The sequence below is a fragment of the Neomonachus schauinslandi genome, chromosome 1 (assembly GCF_002201575.2).
Source record: "Neomonachus schauinslandi chromosome 1, ASM220157v2, whole genome shotgun sequence".
Classification (NCBI taxonomy): Eukaryota; Metazoa; Chordata; class Mammalia; order Carnivora; family Phocidae; genus Neomonachus; species Neomonachus schauinslandi.
The window spans coordinates 72,862,810-72,887,764 of record NC_058403.1 but is presented as its reverse complement, the minus strand read 5'-3'; the positions used below and the strand labels follow the sequence as shown (position 1 = coordinate 72,887,764).

The following is a 24,955-nucleotide window of genomic DNA, read 5'->3' as shown; positions in this document are numbered from 1 at the left end:
GGAACCGAAGATGTTGATTGGAAATGAGTTGTAGGAGCGTAGGGGGGGGGGGGGGGGGGGGGGGGGGGGGGGGCGCAGTCATCGGTCAGGTTCTGCGCTGGGGCTGCGCTTTGACCGCTGTGTGTGTGCGCGCGCGCGCGCAGGGCGGGCAGGTGCCTTGTCGGGGCTCCTCCGAGCGAGGGCTGTGAACCCCGGCGGTGGCGCGGGCCAGGGCGGGAGCCGCGAGCGTGTGCGGCGGCGTCAGGGGGCGCCGGGGCGCGCGGCGGGGCTGGCGTTGGCGCTGGAGGGCGGCGCTGAGCGGTGGTGGGCTGCTGCGCTTTGACCTCTCCCGAGAGCAGATGAAGTGGGCCCGTGGAAGCTAGCCAGAGGGACTGCAGCTGCGAGGCCAGGGCGACCCCAGGACCCCGGCAGCTGCCACCGGAGGGAAAGACGCCCCCGGGCTTGAGCGAGGTGTGCTGGGGATGGCAGGGAGGACCTCTAGGCTCCCAGACAACTTTGTTTGCACCACCTGTCAGATGTGAACAACTCAAAGGACCAGTAGAGAGCATCCATACCCTTCTTTGTTACAAATGGAGGAACCGAGTCCACAGGGAGAGACTCAGTCCCCAAGGCACACAGCTATTAAGTAGCAGCACCAGGACTAGAAAACTGGTCTTGCTTAAGAGGTTTTTTAAACCTATCGTTCTCACTGAATGAGTAGGGATAATAAAACAAGTAATTAGTATTATAAAATATTAGATTTGGGGGATGGTGATATTACTTTGGCATTCTGGACTATTAATATGATTTATGTGCTGGAAAAACCCAGCCATTCTGTCCTCCCTGGGCTTGAGCTTCTCATTCCCTCATTCATTAAATATTTGCTCAGCAGTTATTTGTGTCAGGCGCTCTGCTAGAAACTGAAGGTGTAGAGACAAACAAGAACCAGCCCTCCATACTGAGCCGAAGAGATTATTCCCTGGACACGAGTAACTGATGCAGGTGTGGGAGACGCAATAGGGGTTTGATAACGCACAGTGGAAACTCCCAAGGAGATGTCATTTCTGGCTGACTGCAAGAAGACCTTGGGGAGGGGGTGGCATCTGACCTGGATCTCTAAGAGTGGGACTTGGGGGGGGGGTATTTGGAAAGGGGCAGAGCATTCCAGGTAGAAGGCTCAGTGTTAGCAACAAAATTCCAGGTGAGTGTGAGGAATAAAGAATAGTTTGGTTTTCCTAGAATGTAGGGATGAACATATGCGGGCAAGATGGAAGTCAGTAGTGGGGAGCCTTGGAGGGATTCCAAGCAGTGGCTGAGTGAGGATGGTTCATCTGGTGGGGAGGATGGTTCGTTCATCTGGTAGGGAGGATGATTCATCTGGTAGGGAGGATGGCTCATCTCCTCAGCTGTCGAGTGAGGATGTGGGACCAAAGAGCCTTGCAGCTCTGAGGAGCTGTGAAGTAGCCATTCTGGGAGTGCGGGGCTTCATGGAGCCATCTCAGTGTAGTGGGACCATGGATGAAAAAATGCAGCTGAGGGCGCCTGGGTGGCTCAGTTGGTTAAGCGCCTGCCTTCGGCTCAGGTCATGATCCCAGGGTCCTGGGATTGAGTCCGCGTTGGGCTCCTTGCTCAGCGGGGAGCCTGCTTCTCTCTCTCCCTCTGCCCCTCCCCCTGCCTGTGCTCTCACTCTCATCATCTCTCTCCCTCTGCAAAATAAGTAAATCAAATCTATTAAAAAATTTTAAAAATGCAGCTGAAGTGGGAAAAGGTCCAGATCGAATTGGGAGACAGACTGGGGATGGTCTGTGGTAGTGTTTCAGACTTCCAACAGCATTGCATTCTTGGGAGTAGTTTATGGGAAAAGTGCTCTTAGTATTCCTGTAACACAGGTGGCCTCACGGACATGAGCAGCAGGTCATCAGCCTGTCCCTATCTGTGCAGGGGGCAGTTATATCTTTAGATGCATCTAGAGGGACCAACAAGGAGCTTTAAACAAGGTAGCCTGTTTTGGCAGTTGAAACAAGAAATTTCTTGTACAAAGATTACAAATTTACCTTCATGCCACTCCTTATTATGAACTAGACAAACAATTCTCTGCAGATGAACTGTTAAAACCAAGTATTTTTTATCTTAACAGTGACACACACAGATTGTAATAGAGGCCTTTATAAATGTATCTTTCATTGGTTCTGTGTCATCCCATGTTTATGAAGCACAGTTTCTTGTGCCCAAGTGAAATGGGTAGATGTGGTCCATGTAAATCAAATTACCCAAGCAGACAGGTTACAGCTGTCTATCTAAGGTCTGAGTCTAGGCGCCTTCTAGATGCTTCTAGCCCCACCTTGACATCTCTCCTGAAGAAGATTAGGGATTCCCCAAGGTCCATTTCCCATTACTCTCTGGTTCTGCATATAAATGTTTAAAAACTTTCTGTGTTGTTACATGAAATATACATTCTGTGTGCTTTCGCAGCTTCTCCATATGATGGGTTTCTGAGAAGACGGAAAATATGAAATGTTGTTTAGTAGCAATTCCTTTGGTTAATGATGTTAATCAGTAGTGATAAAGAAGGAGCGTGCAGGCTGGAATAAGAAGACATACCTGAAATTGAATTCTATCTCTGCCACTTACTACTTTTGTGACTTTAGGTCTGATAGGTAACTCATTGGAGCCTCAGGTTCCTCCTCTGTAAGATGGTGATCATAATAACCAGCTCACAGTTGCTAACTGGTCCAACAGTGTGCTAGAAGTGCTGCAGAAAAGTCAGTAATGGAGGCAGTACAGTGTGAATGAGGAGAAGCAGTTAGGAGCAGGGGCCTGATCTTGGAGGTAGGCTAATCTGGGGCCAGGTGTGGGTTCTGCCCTTTCTCACTGTGTGACTTTGGGTAAGTTCCTGAACTGCTTGTGAACGTCATAAGCCTCATCTTTAAAATGGGGGAAATAATTATCTCTACTTTATGGTGTTGATTTGAGGATTACACTTAGCACCGTTCCCGGGAAACAGAAGGAGAGAACATTAGAGCTGAAAGGGACCTTACAAGGTCTCCTACCCTAATCACCCTCGCCTTCCACCACCACTGTGGGAATGTTATTTTTATCAACCCTGACTGTATTTAAACATTCCCAGTGACAGCCTGCTATCTGCTCAAGATGCTCTGTTCCATTGTTGGATCACTTTCAAGGAAGTTTTCCTCATACACAGCTGAAATCTGCCTCAATATTTGTCCTCTTCTATGTCCTATATCTAAAAAAAGCTTTGGTCTCTTTTTTTACTAATATTTTTGTTTTTAGGTAACTGTAGATTCACATGCAATTGTAAGAAATAACACAGAGAGATCCCTTGTACTTTTACCCAGTTCCCCCAGTGGTAACATCTTGCAAATTGTAGTGTGATATCACAGACAGGTTATTGCATTGATGTGATCGAGATGCAGAACATTTCCATCATCTCTAGAATCTCTCGTGTTGCCCTTTTATAGCTACACCCATTTCCCTCTTACCACTTCCTTAACCCTGGCAACCACTATTTGTTCTCTATTTCTATAATTTTGTCCTCTATTTCTATAATTTTGTCATTTCAAGAATGTTCTATAGATAGAATCATACAGTATCTAACTTTTTGGCATTGGCTTTTTTTCACTCAGCGTGATTCTGTGGAGATTCATCCAGGTTGTTGCATTTATCAATAGTTTGTTCCTTTTTATTCCTTAGTAGTATTCCATGGTATGGCTGTACCACAATTTAGAGCAGGTGACCTTTTTATAGATCACCTTTTTATAAGGTCACCTGGGCTGTTTTCAGTTTTTGACTATTATGAATAAGCTGCTCTAAACACTCATGTACAGGTTTTTGTGTAAATATAAGTCTTCATTGTCTTCAGTCTCTGGGGTAAATGTCTAGGAGTACATTGCTGGATCATATGGTAGTTACAAGTTTTTAAAGAAATTGCTGTATTGCTTCAAGAGTGGCTATGTCATTTTATATTCTCACCAGCAAATGAGTGATATAGTTACTGTGCATCCTTGCAAGCATTTTCTGTGGTCTGTATTTTTTATTTTAGTTCTTTAGATAAGTGTGTGATGCTATCCCATTGTGGTGTTAATCTGCATTTTCCAAATGGCTAATGATGTTTAACATGGCTTACTTGACATCTGTGTCTCTTTGGTGAAATGTCTTTGTGTCTTTTGGTCATGTTCTAATTGCATTCTTTGCTCTTTTACTCTTGAGTTTTGAGAGTTCTTTATATGTTCCCAATACTAGGCCTTTCTCAGATATGTGGTTTGCAAATGTTTTCTCCCATTCTGTAGTTTGTCTTCTTGAGCTTTTAACAGGATCTTCTGTAGTGCAAAAGTTTTACATTTTGAGGACGTCAACTTGTCAGTTTTTCCTTTTATGGATAGTACTTTTGGTATCGAGACTAAGAACATGTCTACCCTAGATCCTGGAGAGTTTCTTTTATATGCTTTTCCCCCCCCTATGTTTTATAGTTTTACATTTAATTCCATGATCTGTTTTGAAATATTTTTTTGCCTAAGACATGAGACTTAGGTAGAGGTTTGTATTTTGTTTTGTCTGTTGTTTTTTTGCAATGAATATTCAATTGCTCTCACACTATTTGTTGAAAATCTTTTGAAAATAGCATATGACCTTTGGCAAGTCAAATTATCCACCTGTTACTATTTCCTCTATCTTGAAAATGAGGGGCTGTGCTAGGACTAGATGGGTGTTATTCAAACTCCATTCCTAGAATTTCTGAGGCCCCAGAGAAGCTCAGTAGCAGCAGCAATGAGAAGCAGATGGACTGCCATGCTCCTTCCTGACCTCATCCAGGGCAGAGCTCCTTTTGTGTTTTATATTTTTGTGGGTCCATCTGATATTTGATTTAACTCAGGGCCCTGCTGCTAAAAACAAGTTTGGAGAGCAGTGGGTTAGGTAATGTCTGGCGTGCTTTCCTGCAGTAAATTGCTGTGATTCTTAGCGCTTGGTGCCGGAACTCACTTTTCCCTTACATATTAGCCTCCAATCTCCTCCCTTAGTTTCTTGAGTGGTTACTCATATGGAACGTTTTCCTTGTTATCCTACCATCCTTTATTATAAATATGATAAGCTTCATGAAATCAATTAACTTACACTTCATAAATCAGCTTACAAACTATATGTCAGAATTGAAAATGTGTTAAGTATATTAAAGTCATGCAGTGGAATATCCGTTTCCCAGAATTATTGTGGCTGAAAGGATAAGAAACTAAAATCACACAAAAGCCATGAGCCACTTTCTCAACATTGACGAACAGCCACCTCTGTTTTACCATTCAGCTGTCTAGCTCCGGCCAGTTCACAAAGCCTGGTCACTGCAGCTCACCACGACTACCCCAGCATCGGGAACCGTTTTGTACTCACACAGCCGTACAACCACATTTTTCATTTTCAGTACAACACTCAATAAATTACATGAGATGTTCAACACTTCATTATAAAACAGGCTTCGTGTTAGATGATTTTGCCAACTGTAAGCTAATGGAAGTGTTCTGAGCATGTATAAGGTAGGCTAGGCTAAGTTATGATGTTCGGTAGGTTAGATGAATAAAATGCATTTTGACCTATGATATTCTCAACTAACAATGGGTTTATTGGGATGTAACCCAATGTAAGTGATCTGTATGAAGGTTTCAATGGGTATTTTCCAAAAGTTGGCATTAGCTACTGTATATTTTTTTCTATAAAATGGAATAACAACATAATAAGCTCAAATAGTTGTTTAAAAAGTTAAATAGGGTTAATTGAGATAGTGCATTTGAAAAAAAAAAAAAGTGTTACACTACAAAGTGCTCTCTGTTCAAAGGATGATGATTATTGTAAGCTTGGCTAGGTCCCTGAATTCTAGTAGGCAGCTGTGTGTGCTTGCTGAATCCTATTCATGGGAAATGTGTTTGTTTATTTCATAGTATATTATCTATTTTTCCTTTTAGTGCCCATGTGGCCAAATTCTGAACTCCATCTTAATAAGACTCAAACATATTTGACAGAGTGGTTAGACTTAATGGTTTCCATAAAGTCGTTTTAATAGTTATTTTTCAGCAGATGGACAGCTTACATTTGGCTGCATTTCTGTGACAGTGTGATGATTGAAGTTTTCAACAGATGGCACACAGATACTTGGGAAAACACCCTCCCGATATTAAGTGTTGTAAAAAAGACTTTTAGAGTGCCAGAAAAATGATAGTCTGTATTCCCAAGTCCTTAGCCTACGCTATTAGAATTATAGTTTAGATGGTTTGGAAATTTCCCTTTCTGGCACTTGGATTTATTTTGTAAATGAGCACACATATCTATATTAGAGTGAGAGATGATGAGAAACTGCTGTCAATTGGAGATTCAACATGGATATAGCACTAAATCTCCTTTTGAGTATTGATGAATGTCTCTAGCTTCCGCCTGCTGAGTCATCCTACTGCCATGCCATACATACAGAGAGAATGTAACCTTCCATAAAAATCAACCGTCAGAGATTTATATGTTCTTTCTGAAAAGTATTGACTTAAAAGGAAAAAGAAAAACTTCACCAAACTTAGAATTTTCAGACATATTCATCAGCATGGTGAACTCCCCAACCTTCCAAGTTGTCTCACTTCTACAGTGGCTCCCTTACCCTGTTTCTGGAATCAGTAAGTAAAGAATCAGACAGTAGTGAAGCAGTAGAGGAGTGGTGGAAATCTGTGGGATGTTTGTGGTTGTCACATGACAAAGAGCATTTACTGATGTTTAGTGGGTAGAGACTGAAGTGTCTACTCCTGCACAGTAGAGTTTGACACAAAGAAGAAGTGTCCTGTTTCCTACAGTATGACTGAATATCTGGCTGGCCACTCATCTGAGCCTGGAACTTATCTCTGGTTAAGTTAAATGATAGAGTAAGTTTGCAATATAAGGTATTTTTTTGCACAGAATATCAGTATCCACTCATTCCCTGTTTGTTGATTTTACTGTGCTGATATATGAAAGGCTGAAAGACTTCTCATCTTCTGCTTCTGAATGCTGACTTTTTCATGCTAAGTAAGTGCAAGCATATGGATACTTTATTATAGCTTTTGGTATAGTCACGGACTTAGTGTTTACATAAAATGGATATTATTATAAATTTATTTCCCCTTTCTATTCCAAATAGGGCACCCTATTAATACTTCTGAAATTTTGTATATAGGTAAATTATATTATGTATGAATTTCTGGATCTAAAGAGAGAACTACAAAATGCTTAGTATTGTAAAGGAGCCCTGGGGTTGATCAGGATGAGAAGCATTGCTGTAGAAAATTAAGCAATTAACAGATAAAATTCTTTCTCACGTCTTTTTCACTTGTGCGCACATAATGGAATCATTCAAAGAAAAGGACAGTGGTGTGAGTTTAAAGTCTTTAATAAGGAATGCCGTCCCAATAAATTCTGTATCCGTATACTTCTATTGTAGTCTTAAACGGATTTTCTTTTGGCAAGTCATGTCAGCTAGATCTTCTTTGTGTCTGTCATTGCAGATGGCGTTTAATGATTGTTTTAGTTTGAGCTATCCTGGTAAGCCCCAGCCAGGGGACTTGATTGAAGTATTTCGTTCTGGCTATCAGCACTGGGCGCTGTACTTGGGTGATGGTTATGTTGTCAACGTAGCACCTCTAGGTAAGGTTTGTTTCCAGCAACTCCTGAGAGCTTTTGAGTTTTCTCGAAATGAAACAGGACGAAGCCAGAGAGGGAGACAAACCATAAGAGACTCTTAATCTCAGGAAACAAACTAAGGGTTGCTGGAGTGGAGGGGCGTGGGAGGGATGGGGTGGCTGGGTGATGGACATTGGGGAGGGTATGTGCTATGGTGAGCGCTGTGAATTGTGTAAGACAGATGAATCGCACACCTGTACCCCTGAAACAAATAATACATCATACGCTAATTAAAAAAATTTGATTGGCGTATCTTAAAAAAAAAAAGAAGGAATCATGAATGAAATCATGCAATAAAACAAAATAGAAACAAAATATAGAAAGTAGATAAATCTATCTGAAAAAGGTTTAGGGAAGGACATACTAAGACCAAAGTGGCATTGGATAAATCACAAAGACCAATTAACATTAAGATTTAAAACCTCTGGATTGGAAAATAAAAACACAATTAAAAAGTAAATAATCCACTGGGGAAAATATTTGTCACAAACATAATAAGAGTCGTTGTCTTTATATATGACACAGATTATTTCAATTTGTTCAACATTTATTTATAGATTACCCAGTATATGCCAAATGCTACTCTAGATGCTGGGGATATATAAACACCAAAATCCCAACAAACAAATGGGTAAAGAACTATGAACAGTTTGTAGGAGAAGAAAAGCAGAAGCCAATACCTGTCTTTAAAGGTAGTAATCTAGGAATTGTATAATAAAATAACAGATTTTATAACTATCACATTAGCAAATATTTAAAAATGATAGCAGTCAGTGTGGATAAGGCTATATGAAATCAAAACAAGGATACTGTTGAAAGAAATGAAATTCGCTAACATCATTCCTGAAAACAGTGTAACAATGTGTATTAAAAGTCTTAAAAGAGTTCATGTGCTCTGACCCTGTAATTGTACTTCTATGAGTTTATTCTTCAGAAATATTTATAGAGATGTAGAATAACATTCTTTATAAGAGTGTTTACTTCTATCTCATTTATAACAGTTTAAAAAATAGACAATAACAAAATAACAAGTTTGGTGAGAATGCGGAGAAAAAGGGAACCCTCCTGCACTGTTGGTGGGAATGAAAACTGGTGCAGCCACTGTGGAAAATAATATGGAGGTTCCTCAAAAAATTAAAAATAGAAATTCCTATGATCCAGTAATTCCACTACTATATATTTACCTAAAGAAAATGAAAACACTAATTTGAAAGGATATATGTACCCCTATGTTTATTGCAGCATTATTTACAGTGGCCAACACATGGAAGCAACCTAGGTGTCCATCGATAGATGAATGGATAAAGAGGATGTGGTATATACACAATGGAATATTACTCAGCCATAAAAAAGAATGAGTTCTTGCCATTTGCAACAACATGAATGGACCTAGAGGGTATTGTGCTAAGTGAAATAAGTCAGACAGAGAGAGACAAATACCATATGATTTCACTTACATGTGGAATTAAAAAAAAAAAAACCACAAAAATAAGCAAACAAACAAGCCAGAAACAAACTCATAAATACAGAGAGTGAATGAGTAGTTGCCAGAGGGGAGGGATAGGGGGATGGGTGGAATATGTGAGAGGGATTAAGAGGTACAAAAAAGAAATCAACAGTGGATTAATGTTCAATAGGGGACTAGTTAAATGAATTATGACTTTGCCACAGATTAGAATATTCTGTGCTTGACAGAATTCTTTAGTTGCAAGTAACAGAAAACAAACACAAATTAGCTTAAGCAAAAAGGCAAATTCATTGCTTCACTGAGGGAAACTACAAAAAAGGATAAAGATGGTACTGGCCTCAGGGATGCCTGCATGTAGGGGTTTGAACATGATTATCAAGCCTCACATCTGCATTTTCTTTCTATATGCTGTCTTAATTCTCTCAGACAATGTCTCTCTAGGAAGCTGAACCAATAACCATGAATATCCTCAGGCTCTCATTCTTACACTCCTGTGACACAATAGGAGAGAGCTAATCCCTGCCTGTTCCAGTAGGAAATTGCATGGAGACTAATCCTAATTGGTCTAGTGTGGATCCCATGCTCATCACTGGATCATCCCTGTGCCCAGGAGAATGAGATACTATAATTGACCCACACAAAATCTTTTCCAGAAAGAAAGAGACAGTTGTGGGATGGGGTGCTAGATAGGCCAACAGCTACTATAACGACCATTAAAAAACCTTATTTCTGGCCACATTTAATTGCATGAGAGATAATCTTGCATGATATTTATTTGAAAATTCCAGATTAAAAATGCAGTATGTAATATCATACCTAGTTTGCAAAGAAATAATATATACACGTGAATGCACACATACACGCGCATCTGTATACATGTGTTAATAACAGACATAATAGAAGTACATCAAAATAATAACAGTTAATTCTGGGTGGGTAGATAATGGGTGATTTATATCTACATATTTATGTAGTTTTTTCTGTATTTTCTAAATGTTTAGAAATAAGCACAAATTAATTTTTTTAAGAAAAAAATGTATGCAATTAAATTAGACTGGAACATTTTTTTCTTCAAGATACCTTTAAAAAGAAGTGTTAATAATCCTAGTCTTACTATTTTGGAAACATCTGAGAATTTTTAATGAAGTGGGTTTTGCAACATTTTGAGATATTTGCCTCTTGTTCTAGAGTATTGGAAATAGAAATGGCAAATAAAGTGACGTTTATGATTAAGAGCCATTAGTTTCTGCAGAGTCTAGTGATTAACATTAAGCAATGCTACATTATTTCTGCAGTTTTAACATCTAAAAAATAATAAAGAGATTCTTCTGTTCTTGTTTTCATGCATTAAGCTCCATATTAATGTGGTTCTAGCATGGAGCTTTGATCCTGTAGACTGAAATCCAGTTCCCGGTTCTGTTGTTAACTACTCACATCATATTTTGCAACCCAGTTTACCTCTCCACGCTTCAGTATCCTCATCTGTAAATTGATTGCATCAGACTAGTCTTTTTAAATTTTAGTAATTCTAACTAGGAGATATATGCTTTGAGAACTTTCAATGTGTAAGATATTACCTGGAAATGCTGCTTGAATGAAAAGGAGCTTGGAAGGTAGGAAAAAATGAGTAGAAAAAGGAAGAGTGTCTAAACACCAGTTATATGGAGACTCCCCCTCTCATGATTTACTTGAACAAATAGCCAAGCATAGCAGTCTCGAGCAGATGGAGAGGGACCAGGGCCTGATGTTAGAGCTGAACACTGAACAATCATCTGTCCAGGCTCAGATACTGACAGTGGCAGCCAGAAGACAATGGTCCCTGGCAGTCTAGGCAAATGCTTGCCAATTAAGGTAGCTAAAACAGAGTGGCAGGAGGTGGGGCATGTAACAGGTGGGCATAGCCTGGGGCCACATCTAGTGGACAGCAGCCACTAGGTTAGGTTCGGTTTCAGGACTTGAAACTTTCTTGGCCAAAAGGAACTGTCAAGACAAAAGCAGGGCCCCAGTTGACCCTAGCTGACCCTTTAGAGGACTGAGATACCATGCAAATTTGGACCCAAGTTGAAGCCAAGTTGAAAGGACAGGTATAAAAAGCAGAGGAAGGGGTAAGGAGCACAGATTTGACACTGGGGTGAGCTTACTAATCATAATGCACAACTGTCGAGGTCCAGAGATATTAGTTTGGAAGGGTTCAGATGCTGAAAAAGAGCATGTTTTATAGAAAAAGGTGGACAGTGATCTTAGGTGTGCTATGCTAGGAATATATACCAAGATCACTAACAATAATGCCAACTGATAGAGATCTTATTCCTCAAGAGTGGTTAGTTTTCTCACCCAGTCTGCTCTATGGGCAGATACAAATTTTCAAAGGGTTTCCTTATATTCTCACTCATATTGTATTAAGTGTTATTGATAAACTACTGAATGAGTTGTTCAGTCTGGCAAGACTAAGTGGCCTCTGGTTTGGTGATAAGTTAGGAACAGAGCTTCCTTCAGTGGCTTCAGTGACTCCATCACTTCCAAGGGTGAGGCATTGCAATTTTATGGCATTGGGGTTCACTGGGTTGTGTCACTCGATCTTGCTAACCAGAATTCTCTTTATAGAGGATGGCATTTCTGCATCATTTACAAGCGCCAAGTCTGTATTCAGCAGGAAGGCCCTGGTGAAGATGCAGCTGCTGAGGGATGTTGTGGGAAATGACACATACAGAATAAACAATAAATATGATGGGACCTACTCCCCTCTCCCTGTGGAAGAAGTCATGCAACGGACAGAGACGGTTATTGGACAGGAGGTGGAATATGACATACTTGTCAACAACTGTGAGCATTTTGTGACTTTGCTTCGTTATGGAGAAGGAGTTTCAGAGCAGGTGAGTTTTCTTTAGAAGATATATAAAAAGCTTCTTACATTGGAAAAATAATAACTACTGACTATAAGATTCCCAGGCTGCAAACAAAATGAAAAGGACAAGAAAATATGAGAACTCCAAAGGATAAAGGAAAGAATCGAGTTGTCCAGGGTCATGTAGCAAGTTAATGGCCAAATTAAAGCTAGAACGTGGACATCATGAATTTGGGACTGGAAGGGACTTGAAGCAGAATCAAGACCATAGCTTTTCTGTCAGTCTTAGTGCCCTTTGTCCTTCAGGGTTTGGTTTTGTTTTGCTTTCTTTTCTTTTCCCATTTCCCTGCCATACAGCTGTCTCAAATCAGTAACCTCACACACTGAAAGGAACATTCTGAAAGGAATGTTGACGTTTTTAAGTGGGAGTTCATTCGCCAAAAACATAGATGGTAACTCTGGGATTCTTTTCCATTAGCTGAGAGAGGCCAACTAATGACAGACATATTTTGGTGGGTTTGAAAATGATTTCTGTCTCCTTGCAATGCTAGTTTCAAAGGAATTTTGTGCTTTTAAGCAGATCCTTTGATTCATTGAGCTTTTGGATGATTTTTTTTTTTTAAATGGATCGATTATTTTTAAAATAGCATGCAATGTTGTCATTTCTCACACTATTTTGTAGCATGGCAGATTCCTAACTAAAACCGTGCTTGATTCATTTGCCTTCTTTCTACCTATCATACCACAAATCCAATTCCAACATTGATGTTTTAAACTAAAGATTTATTAAAGTGATATAAAAGAATGAATAAAGGTTCCCGGTATCTTGAAACGGTTGAATCCATTATATAAACGTCTATTCTAAGGAGTGAGTTTACAATTCTTCTCACAGAAGCTTGGGAAGATAGGAAAGGGAACATAATGAAAGGATACATTTGTTTTCATTAGGAAATAATTTAATTAGAAATTCATTTTTACTAGGAAATACATTAACATAGTGAATGTTCTATTCACATGTAACAATAAATTGCTTCTGAACCAGAACAGAGGATATCCACACAAATTCCTGCTCACCTTCGCATTGAAAACTAGTGGTAGAGCTAGGAAATGGAGTCCATCCCTCTCCTTTGTAAATGGTAAAGTTGTCCGCTGTGTTCAACAAGCAATTTTTTTTTAATGTGGCTTAAAAAAAAGGATTAGAACCATCTTTTTGCTTTGACTCTAATTTACAATCCCTCATCTTTTCACCTTTCATACCCAGAATCAAGACTCATGAAAAATTAATCATTCCTCAACAACTAGAACTGTTCTCTAGCAGGTTCTGTTGAAGACAGTGACAGGCTTTAGAAGCCATCTAAACTTTGGAATTCTGCTGACTGGAGCTAGAACCTCATCTTCCCCAGGTGTTAGCTGGGTGGTTTAGGGAACATTGTTTATCAGTTTCCTAATCTATAAACTGAGGTTTGGAGGATTTTGGAGATGTTTGAAGTCTGTTAGCACACTGTATTACATATTATCCATTCCCGAGCCAGTAAGACTTAGATGAGTATTATTTTTAATTACAATATTTTAAGAATTTTATACATCTTTGTTGGTACTCTTCAATAAAATCTTCTGATAGAAACTATAGCACTTGTATTATTATTTTCGTTACTATCAATAATTAATAGTATTATTACTAATAATAGCTAATATTGGATTCATTTTGGATCTCCTCATGGCTTTGGGGTCTTGAGCACAGAACTGTTTTTTGCGGGGGGGGATGGCTATGTATTTCTCCCAATTTAAAAAACTGCAGATGCATTTAAAAAGATTAGAAAGGTGGAAGGATTGTGGCCTCATCTTTTTCTTCTTTGTGCTTTTCTGTATTTAAAAAACAATAATAGACCTTACATTTTAGAGCAGTATACAGTTCACAGCAAAATTGAACTGGAAGTTTAGAGAGTTCCCCCGTAGCTTCCCCATCAGCCATGTACACAGCCTCCCCCACCATCAAGAGTCCACATCAGCGTGGTATACATGTTACAAAAGATTAACCAACACTGACACATTACCCACCAGAGTCCATAGTGAAGAAGCCAGAATATGTCACCCCAAAATATGTAGCATAAGGATTATTTCGAGCTGAAGGCAGTTGAGAAGTAGACCCTAAAAGTGGGACATACATTTTCAAAGGTGTCCCTCTTCCCTTCTCTAGCAGGAAGGACAAAAGTAAATCATCCAGGACAACCAGTGGTTATCATTAAGATTCTTCCTAGCCTGGAGAGGACATCAGAGGAATCTAAATGACAACCTTAACTAACGAGCCTTTGTCATTAGTTTCCCATATATTTACCTTCCCATGGTCTGCTGCCCTGGGAAGCCTAAAGCTGCTTTCTTTTGTCCTGTCATTACTCTACAAATCTATTGTTCTTTTTTGAAGATGCTATATAACCCTGAATTCTAATCCACCTCTTTGAGTTACTCTTCCCTGAGTTTCTCCCATGTATATATATATGAGATGAACATGTTAATAAACTTCTTGGTTTTCTTCTGTCACGTTGTCTTTTATTAGCAAGCCTCAGCTGAGAAACTAAGGTGGATACAGGAAAAATTTTGCCTCTCCTAAAATAGTTTACATTAGGGTTCACTCTTAGTGTTGTACATTCTATAAATTTTGACAAATGTATAGTGACATATATCCATCATTACAGTTTCATACAGAATAATTGTCCTGCCCTAAAATTCCTCTGTGTTTTGCTTGTCTATTCATCTTTCCTTCCCTCTAAACCTCTGGCAACCATTGAGCAGTGTGCATACTAACCAATATGCATGTAAAATTCCTCCATGTCTTTTCATGGTTTGGTAGCTCATTTTTCCTTATCACTTAATAACATTCCATTGTCTGGATGTACATTCACTTACTAAAAAACATCTTGGTTGATTTCAAGTTTTGGTAATTATGAATAAAACTGCTAGAAACATTTGTGTGAAGGTTTTTGTGTGGATATGGATTTTCAGCTCCTATGGGTAAATACCAAGGAGCATGATTACTGGATTTTATGGTAAGAGTATGTTTAGTTTTGTAAGAAACCACCAAAGTGTCTTACAAAGTGGCTGTACCCTTTTGCATTCCCACCAACAGTGAATGAGAGTTCCTGTTTTTCCACGTCTTCTTCACCATTTGGTGTTGTGATCATTTTGGGGTTTAACCCTTCTACTAGGTACATAGTGGTATCTCATTGTCTTAGTTTGCAATTCCCTAAACGTATGAATTTAATCATCCTTTCATATGCTTCTTTGTCATCTGCATACCATATTTGATGATGTGTCTCTTGAATTCTTTTGTCCATTTTTAAATTGGGTTCCTTGCTCGTTTTCTTTTTGTTGAGTTTTAAGAGCTTTTGCATATTTTGAATAACTGTTCTTTATCAGATCTGTCTGTTGGAAATGTTTTTTTCTAGTCTGGCTTGTCTTTTAAAAAATTTAAATAGACATTTTCCACTGTTACAGTCTTAACAAGGTATTAAAATGTGCTTATCTTTGTGGAAGATGGCAGTGACCTTGAATAGGCCTGGACACGTTGACCTATGATACACCCTGACTGTGCTTCAGTGCATAGCACTGTGGCCTTAGAGTCTCAGGGGAAGAATTTTGATAAGCCCTGCTGTCATCTGTGACCCAGCTACACTATGTCAGGACATAGCACTCCAGATTCAGTTAATGTTTCACTGGGCAGGTATAGATCCTCAGAATGAGTCCTTTATTATCCCACAGTCGGAAAACCCTGTAAAGGATAAAGTGTGAAGAGTCAGCTTAGGTGATTTTATAATCCTAAGTAAGTTGTGAAATAAAAGCTCTTGTTCATAATAGTTCACTGAGAACACTCTGGGATGTTATATTCTTGCAGGTCAAGTCCCATTACACATAACTCCAAGAGATTGTCTGAATTACTCAGAATTTTGCCATCTAGATTAAAACTTGTAATAAGTGTTTGGGATTTGGGAAACTGACTACACTGTAGGAAGTAGCTTCCTTGTCATCGTATCTGGCCTATGTGCTCTCAGGGGATTTTGGTTTAGGATCACATTTCTCTCCCCAGGCCTCTTAGATCTGTGGGATTTCTCTCACCTCTTGTGTTTCTAGTGGCTGAAGGAGACCCAGTGGGTTAGGTTTGCATTTAGCTGGGGCCACCCTACCCACAGGATCCTGCCACTTTCCCAGACTGTCATTTGACTCCTCTTTCTAAAGACACCCATTGCACCTTCCTCTTTGTTCATTTCCTGCCACATTTGCCCATATCAGACCTTCTTGGGATCTCAGCATCTGCCTGAAATTATATGAGGGTTAGGCTTGATTTATAATCCCCAATCCCTGTCTGATTATTGATTTTGTCCCTCTTTGGAATTTTGTCCTATATTTTATATCTTCCTGTCCCTTTGGCTCCCCATGTGCTAAATGGGTAGCTCTATGCTGCAGCAAATTCTGACTCTTTGCTGGGAAATAACTTAGGTGGTGACTCATTAAAAAGTATGAATAAAATAACCAGAGTTAAAATTGTAAACTAAAATAGGATTTGTCAGTTGTTTGCCAAAGCCATTCTCCCTGGCAACTGGGGATGGTGGCAGAGCAGGGAGCTACAATGACAGGCCTTGTACCTACAGACCACAGGATGGTGTAATGGAATGAATACTCCTGTCATTGTGCTTCTTTCTTGGCCAGGCCTTTGTGGCCTGTTTCCAACAGGGAAGCTGCAGTTCGGGAGGTAGCACTATGTGGCAGTCTTGTGGGGGTGGCAGGCTATGTGGGGGAGGCCTGTGGGTTAGACAGAAGGCATGCTCAAATGTGAGCTGAGTCAGGATTTCCAGCGTTTGGGTGGGTCCCTAGAATCATTTGGGAGAAATGTTTTGCTTTATTTGAAAGCCTGATTCTTAAATCCCGGAGAACAACGGTTGTTTTCAGAGTACCTGATGACTCTGAAGCATCTGAATGTGAACTTTGGGTCATAAAATTGCACTCAAACTCATGCAGATGGAAGGCAATATTAGCTGAGTGCCATGAAAATCATGAATATTCATTAGATCCCTCATCATGAGGATGATTAATACCTTTAAAGCTATAAATGTCTGAGCTCCTTTATGGACAGTTGAGCTTGAGAGTGGTTTATTTTAGTTTGTCTACATGAGAAATTAATTTTTTTTTAAGATTTAATTTATTTATTTGAGACAGAGAGAATGAGATAGAGAGAGCATGAGAGGGAGGAGGGTCAGAGGGAGAAGCAGACTCCCTGCCGAGCAGGGAGCCCGATGCGGGACTCGATCCCGGGACTCCAGGATCATGACCTGAGCCGAAGGCAGTCGCTTAACCGACTGAGCCACCCAGGCGCCCCGAGAAATTAATTTTTGACACAATAGTTAACATCACTATCGACTTCTTTTGAAGGTTGTTTATCAAAGTAGAAATTTTATCTACCAAATAAGAGCTTCTAGGTATTTAGCTTAGATTACATCTCTGAATTATTTTGCTAGTAGACATTCTCAAGTCAGGAAACACACACACATACACACACACACACAAATTTTTCACCCTGGTATAGACCCAACCAAACCAGTGTGTGTTTAGGAGGTAGGGATTGTTTAGAGGGGAAATACATGGTTCACGACTCAACCTATATCTAAACATCTTGCTGGTATGACCTCAGGCAAATCACTTAACTCACCAAGTTTTGCAAAACAGGAATAATACAACCTCCCAGATGTACTACCATGATTATTAGGAATTGTGCCATAATGAGTTACAAATTGTTGGGGGCCATAAAAATATAAGGAATATATATTTATGTGTATTTAACTATATCTTTGTCATAATTATAAAAATTATAAATTTATTTATGCTTACACAATTCAATTTTGCATGAAGCTTTAAATTTATCCTTTGTACATTAAAAAGGTCTTCAGTTTAGGAAACAAGCTAAAGTTTGGGTTTAGGACAGAGATGCCTTTAGAATAAGATGTGTTTTTTGTTTGTTTCTCATTTCTTTATAGGCCAACCAAGCAATAAGTACCATTGGGTTTGTGGCAGCTGCTGCTGGTGCCTTTTCACTCCTGGGCTTGTTTCCAAAAAGACAAAGAGCAAAATACTATTAATGATTTACTGAAGAGATATTGGAACTGAAAGAATTTGTGAGGAGGGGAAAAAAAAACTGGGATGAATACTTATTTTCAATGCATCATTATTGTTCCAAATTCCAGTGATGGATGGCGGGCTCTTTAATAAATTGCTTACTGATATTATCTCATCATTGAGCCATGGAAATTTTTCTCCCTACTAGCAAAGATTTGCTGTGGCAGCTTAAGCAAGAAGCAGTAGCCTTTTGAGCAAGCCAGCAGAGGATTTTAACAAAATCACATCATATTTTATCTTCTACCATAAATATTGTTTTCCTTTTTCCTGAGGGTGGCTATTTTGTACTTGCCAGAGGAATGAAGAACGTCTATATGTGATTTTAAAAGAAATGTTAAGAGCCCCAAATTGTTGAGATTGACATCTAACTTCATATTCCTTTTCTGGTCAGAAAAGAAACTGGGAAATTGAGCATTTTGTTAGGCAGTTTGAGGAGCTCTGATTAACAATCCATTTGAGAGTGCACTCCCATCTCCTCCTAGTTCCTGTGTAGATGCAGGTGGAGTAGATGGGAGACAGCGTTCTTTTCTCCTGTGTTTTAGATCCAGTGATTTCCCTGGGAGTGACTCATTTGTCAGGAGTGTGTGACAAGCAAGAGTGGGCTGTTACTTCTACAGAGCTACATTATTCCCTTTGGATTTTGAAGTATTTCAAGGGTTTGACCCTTTTAACCTTAGCAAGAGATCATTTAATGCAGGTTTAAAGTGCCATATTTAGAAAACAATATCCCGTGTTACTGTTTAAGGCTTTTACTGTAAGTTAAGGAGTGTCATTTTATTCTTGTATTTTATTGATTATATGTTGAATGAAACAAATTCCTTTTTAATACATTCCCAGTGGAATTCTTGTTGGCAGCAGGTGGAGAAAAGTGAATGAAGGTCTCTATACCCTAGGATTGTATCAGACATTACAACATTACCCTACAAACCACACAACTAGCCAATGACATCCTTCTTGTGCCATAATTAAAAACATGGCATTAAATAAAGGAAAAGTTCAAGTAAGTGGGGCTGGGAGGGTATGATCAGGGAACTAGGAATGTGGTAGATAAAGTAAACAGAAGACTCAATGAAAGTCTTGGACCTATTAAGCCTATGTAGATTTTACCCAAGGGCCAGAAATATTCTATGGTCTAATTGCAGCATTAAGAGTAATGATGACAGAAGGGGTAATGTGCTACAGTCAGGGCCAATAGAGACCCTATCTTTCTTCCTTGTTCCCTGACTAATCTCTTTTCTTTCTTATGATACCAATTCTGTCTCCAGATAACCCCCAAATTCCCCCTTCCTCCACTGGTCCTCTGGGAGGTGTGAGTGTCTTCTACCAGATACCATGGTCCAAAATGACCCCTTCATTTTTATTCTAAATTAAGTTTCCTGTTCCTTTTATGTTCTGCATTCAAGTAATAGTAAAAAAACAAACAAAACCCCCCCAAAAACAAAAAAGATTTTCTAAGATTGTCAAATAAGGGTGAGATTGGTAGCAGTTTAATGTGTTACCTTTCCCAAGGTGTACTTACCTTTTAATAAAAGATGACTGCAGAGGGCAAATCTTACCCAAGGCAGGAGACTCAAGTGTGGTGGAATTACCATGCCAGTCAATGGGAGAGGAGAGGGAGTGGAACTGGAGCAGAGAGGACCTCCTAGGATCCTCAAGTCAAACCTTTCTAGAGAACTCTAGACATATCCACTCCAGAAGACAGTCCCAGCTATGCTATGTCACAAATGCACTTTTAAATTGAATTCAAGGATACCTTTTTCACATAGGTAATGTTCAGACTCCATTGGTTTTCACCCTGAGAGGAAAGCTCACAAAGTTAGTCATCAGTCTTCCCATAAAAATGGCCAGTCTTGATGATGGGTAGCTTAAGACTATTTGTTTACATTTCCTATAGGTAATCATTGATATGTGGTCATGCTCATTGTGCTTTATCAAACATTTATTCCAAGACTATTAAGTACTTTTAGCAAAGTCAAGTGTAGAGTTCAACTTTATTATGTAACCCTCCACACACAGAAAGGTGTATGAAAAAAATATCATCATCTATCAGATAACAAATAGGTTATTGGAAAAATTGGGTGGGAGAAGCTATACATTTATTGAATAAAGAGTTTTTTAAAAATCTTTTTATGTTATCTAAATGTCATGCTGTATCAATTGAATCTCTGATTCTAAAGGTCAAATTACTAAATACAGATATGCCATTTCAAGGAACCTGAGCTGTCATATATTTTAGGTTGACGTATATTCCTTAATCATAATCTAAAAATCTTTTTCATCTTTTGATCTTTCATTAGTAGTTACTAAATTAAACACATTTAAAAATTATCATTCTCCAAAGCTGTGCACCCAAGAAAAGGTTAAAAACTGAGGGTTGCTGGAGTGGTGGGGGTGGGAGGGATGGGGTGGCTGGGTGATAGACATTGGGGAGGGTATGTGCTATGGTGAGCACTGTGAATTGTGTAAGACTGTTGAATCACAGACCTGTACCTCTGAAACAAATAATACAGTATATGTAAAAAAAAAAAGAAGAAGATAGCAGGAAGGGAAAAATGAAGGGGGGGGAATCAGAGGGGGAGACGAACCATGAGAGACTATGGACTCTGAGACACACACTGAGGTTCTAGAGGGGAGGGGGGTGGGGAGATGGGTTAGCCTGGTGATGGGTATTAAAGAGGGCACGTACTGAATGGAGCACTGGGTGTTATAAGCAAACAATGAATCATGGAACACTACATCAAAAACTAATGATGTAATGTATGGTGATTAACATAACATAATAAAAAATTTTTAAAAAGCAAATAAAATGTAAATATAAAGGGTTTATTCTTCTAGGAATTGGCATTTATGCTACTGGCTTGTATAACATAGTATATAATATTTAGGGTAATGCATTGCTGAAATGTTAAAAACATTTTTTTCAATCCTAAAGATTCCAGAATTGTAAAAGCATTATGGAATCCATACATCACAGTATTAGGCACATAATTGGCATTCACGGGATGGAACTGGCTAACTAATCGCCTGTGAGCCATTAAAGATCTGTTAAATTGGCAAAATCAGATTTATTGTTATAAGGAAAGCCTAGTAGCTAATTTAAAATGTTCACTAGGGATATATGTCCTCTCCGGGTCACAGTGACGTTGATATATATTAAAGGTAATAATGTGCAGAATATATTTGCCGAGGATGTACCTTTTCTTGTGGCCATTAGTAATTGATTTAGATAATGAAAAGATGAAATGGAACTTAAGGTTGTTTAGCAGCTTGACGACTGTCATGCTGTAGATACAAACATTATGGGTCCCTTCCCCAGGATTGTTTTTAAGATGAGCAATGCTGAGATTGAACTAACTTTTCAACCTAGAGCTTGAGGTTTAATTTGTCAGTAGCAAAAAATAAATAAAAGTGCCATGCTTCTTTAAGTGAAAAGTACATTTTAACAGGTTATCCCAATATCTTTGTGATTTTCTTGCTCTCTGACCCCAAAACAATACACTTTGGGAGATGCCAACATTGGTGGAGTTTGCTTAGATATAAGTTGTGCCCAAGCCAAGATTATATGCAATTAACAGACATCTCCATCAGTCCCCGCACCCATACTTACTATAGTTAGAGTCGACTTTTCTGAAGTAAATGTCAATTCTTGTTTCTCTGTTAAAGCCATACAAAAGAAGCAAAAAGAGGAATTTTGTGACCTTGGGAAAAGATATGCACATAAATGATCTTCGCAAGTGAATATAAGGTTAAGTAAACTTGTGATGATTTATTGAGAGAAAGGCTTTCCCCCCAAATTCTTTTATTTCTGGAGATGAAAATAAAAATATATTGGTGAAACTTTCAAACATCAAACTCTTCCTCAATTTTCCTTTGTTCTACCTATGTTCATACTCTTTAATTTCACTACCAAGAGAACTTGTGCATTTTAGCCAGGATAATGCTATGGAATGTGAATAGTTTATTAGGAAAAAAAAAAAAAAAAAGGTAATCCAGGACGTACATTTCTTTTTCCTCAATAGCAGAGGATACAGTCCAAATAGGCATATTTAAGGTTCTCTTTTGCAAGGTTCAATACATTGATAATGCACTTTGAATCCTCCGATGGAGAGAGAAAGGATAAGGATAGACTATCATCACTTCTCCACATGGGTTTAGTTTCAGGGAACAAGGAGATGGTGTGAAGCATGTACAACAATGATTCTGATTACAGCCTCGTCCAAAAATGCTGTTCTGTGGTTTGACCTCCCAATTCGAGTTTTGCTCTTGGAATCTGTTCAGGGTCCTCAAAGCTGAGGTTGATATAGAATCTATTTTCGCCATCACCTGAATAATCTGTTCTGTGTGTGGGAGGCCAGGTGGAGTCTTCTGCCAGCTTTTTTTGCCATTTCCTATATTGACTTTTAGAAGAGAATCCAAATTCCTTTTTGATCCATAGCCAGAGCCTTCGGTTTTGAAGGATGACATCCTGAGAAATCAGGAGGAGAAAACAATCAAACCATGATTCCACTTTCCCCTTCAGCCAGGTTGCTCACCGCTGCGCTCTGTTCCCCCAGGTCTTCCTCTGAGATGTGCTTAGTACCACCGCTTCTGTGGCAGCTTCTCCTTCCTGCTGTCCCCATGATGTCTAGCAGCTCCCCTGGTTCTTTCCCTTGAGGAGGAAGAGTGCTTGTGTTCACAGAAATCTGCCCAAAGCTTACAGTCTTTCATTTCTACAGATTTCCTAGTTAAATCCTGGCTGCTGATTCACTTAGAATTATTTTACTGCCATACTGAAATGATAACAAAATAATGTACTCAAAATCAAGGAGAGAAAAAAAAAATCACTGCTACCTGCCACGTGCCACATAGGAGGTGCCACGCAATGGTTTGCTGAATGAATGGATGAACTCCAGAAATCAAATGTGTTTTGCTTTCCATTTGAGGGGGGGGGGGGTTCTTTTTTTTTTTTATAATAGAAATGGTCAAATTTTGCATTCCACTTTTGGTTATGCTAGACTTCCTGTCGTGTACAATTTGTAGCTACGGTCTTCTTAATAATCACCTTTAATGATCAAATACCATTTTTTTCAAATTGCTGTATAACTATTTAAACAAACAGCATCTCTATTAGAGATAATACTATAATGAATACCTTCATACATGTAAGTTTTATCTCTCCTTTTGGATTATTTAAAAATTTATATAGTCTCAAAAATGGAATTCCTTAAAGAGTACGAGAAATTTTACACTCATTGTATACAATTTTATATATATGTGTGTGTGTGTGTATGTGTGTGTGTGTATTTTTTAAAATTTGGTTGATCCCTTTTCCCAAAAGACTTACATGAATCTTTTTTTTAACTGTCCCTTTAAAAAAAAATAGTGCCTGAGCCTTTCACTGAGTAAGTGAAGTCATTTAGTGACACTGAGTAGAAGAAAAATGCTATAGAGGAAGACTTTCAAGGGTAAGAATTGACTAGAATGAGCAATGGCTTCCTTTCTCTCTTAATTAAGGAAACCCTTCTGAAGATAGTTCTTCACTCGAAAGGTTTCATTGAATTTTAGAGCTGGTAGGTCACCTGGTCTCGTCTCTACTAGCTTATGAGAACACTAGAAAAGTACAATACAATGCCTTCATGGGAGATAAAATTAGAGTTAATTTGATGTTTTGCTTTCTATGCTACAGATCCAGAGAGCACTTCTATGCAGTCCTTAGAGAATTTTAAATCACTCTCCAGGTAATTTCCCCCAATGAGAACATGTGCAGTTTTTACAAACCCTTAATAACTATCACTTTTGGGGACAAAAGATGTTGCTCTAAAAAACAGGCATGTGTTGAAAATGAGACCCTTTATTTATTTCCCCAGAAAGAGAGTAAGAGACATATAGAAATCACTTTACCTCTACAAAGAAGGCCACACAGAATTGGGTGAGGACTACCACCAAAATTGAAACCCTCCATGATGTCAGGGTTGGGATGATCTGTTAAAAAAGAAATACTACCTTTATGCTTTGCATGTCTTCCATTTTGAAAAGTATTAATTATCTTGTTTAATTTATATATTTGTAACAACTCTCTGAGCTTGGATGGTAGGCATTACTTTCTCCACTTCACAGATGAGGTTAGTACCTTGTCCAAGGATTCAAAGCCAATCAATAAATGGCAGAACCAGAATTCAAATGAGAATTGACTGCCCCTGGGCCTTTGCTCCCTCCACTGAGGACAAGAGACATTCAGTAAATGTGCTCTGGGTCACAGACATGAGACAAAACACTTTGGAAACAGTGCGTCTCTCTTCAGTTTTATCTTTTCAAATATAGGGAAGAGAATACAAGATGAAGTCATTCATCTAATAATACTATTACTTCTAATCCTCCCAAAGTAAAATCTACTTGGAGTTCATTCTTTCAGTAAAACTGATGTATGAGTAAAACATAAAGGGGACAGAGGTTCAAGTTACTTTTGAAACTAGGTGAAAATTTTCTGAACAAATGGCCCCAACCCTAAATCTAATGGCTTGATGAAACTTGAACCCACCCAACCCACCTCCTTTTAAGGATTGAAGGGTATATACTGACCACCAAATACAATTAAGTAATAGGTGTAAACACTATAACTTCCCATGCTTCATCAATAGCAAGAGACTATTCACACAGTGCCGATCTGACCCAAAGTAAAGGATGGGGACTGAGCTGCCTTTCGGACTACCACAGACCCTTCACAGTGTCTAGATGCTCACCTGCAATTCTCATCCCTAGTCTGATATGGGGTATTTCAAAGTAACACTTTGTTATTTTTTCCCCCAAGTAGAGACAGCCTT

General features: G+C 39.0%; 2 protein-coding genes across 3 annotated transcripts in view; one reads left to right on the top strand and one right to left on the bottom strand.

The window, feature by feature from the left end:
- Positions 1-872: 872 nt before the first annotated feature.
- Positions 873-18,270, top strand: PLAAT1 (phospholipase A and acyltransferase 1). 2 transcript variants are annotated; one of them, XM_021692578.1, is made up of 4 exons: positions 873-981; positions 7,506-7,644; positions 11,753-12,021; positions 18,017-18,270. In XM_021692578.1, exons 1-4 carry the CDS (start codon positions 976-978, stop codon positions 18,116-18,118), a joined length of 516 nt encoding a protein of 171 aa, XP_021548253.1. In that variant the 5' UTR covers positions 873-975; the 3' UTR covers positions 18,119-18,270. The 2 variants fall into 2 exon arrangements, with proteins under 2 accessions (XP_021548253.1, XP_021548254.1); XM_021692579.1 differs by lacking the exon at positions 873-981 and adding an exon at positions 1,148-1,180.
- Positions 18,271-22,359: 4,089 nt separating this feature from the next.
- ATP13A5 (ATPase 13A5) overlaps positions 22,360-24,955 on the bottom strand; it is a 120,567-nt gene continuing 117,971 nt past the window's right edge. Inside the window, 2 exon segments of the mRNA XM_021692644.1 lie at positions 22,360-22,620; positions 24,036-24,116. Of these exon segments, the coding sequence (XP_021548319.1) occupies positions 22,360-22,620; positions 24,036-24,116 (342 nt within the window).

Coding starts and splice junctions, on each gene's coding strand:
- PLAAT1 (XM_021692578.1), top strand. Junction 7,645..11,752: donor TGTCAACGTAGCACCTCTAG/GTAAGGTTTGTT, acceptor TTCTCTTTATAG/AGGATGGCATTTCTGCATCA. Junction 12,022..18,016: donor GAGAAGGAGTTTCAGAGCAG/GTGAGTTTTCTT, acceptor ATTTCTTTATAG/GCCAACCAAGCAATAAGTAC.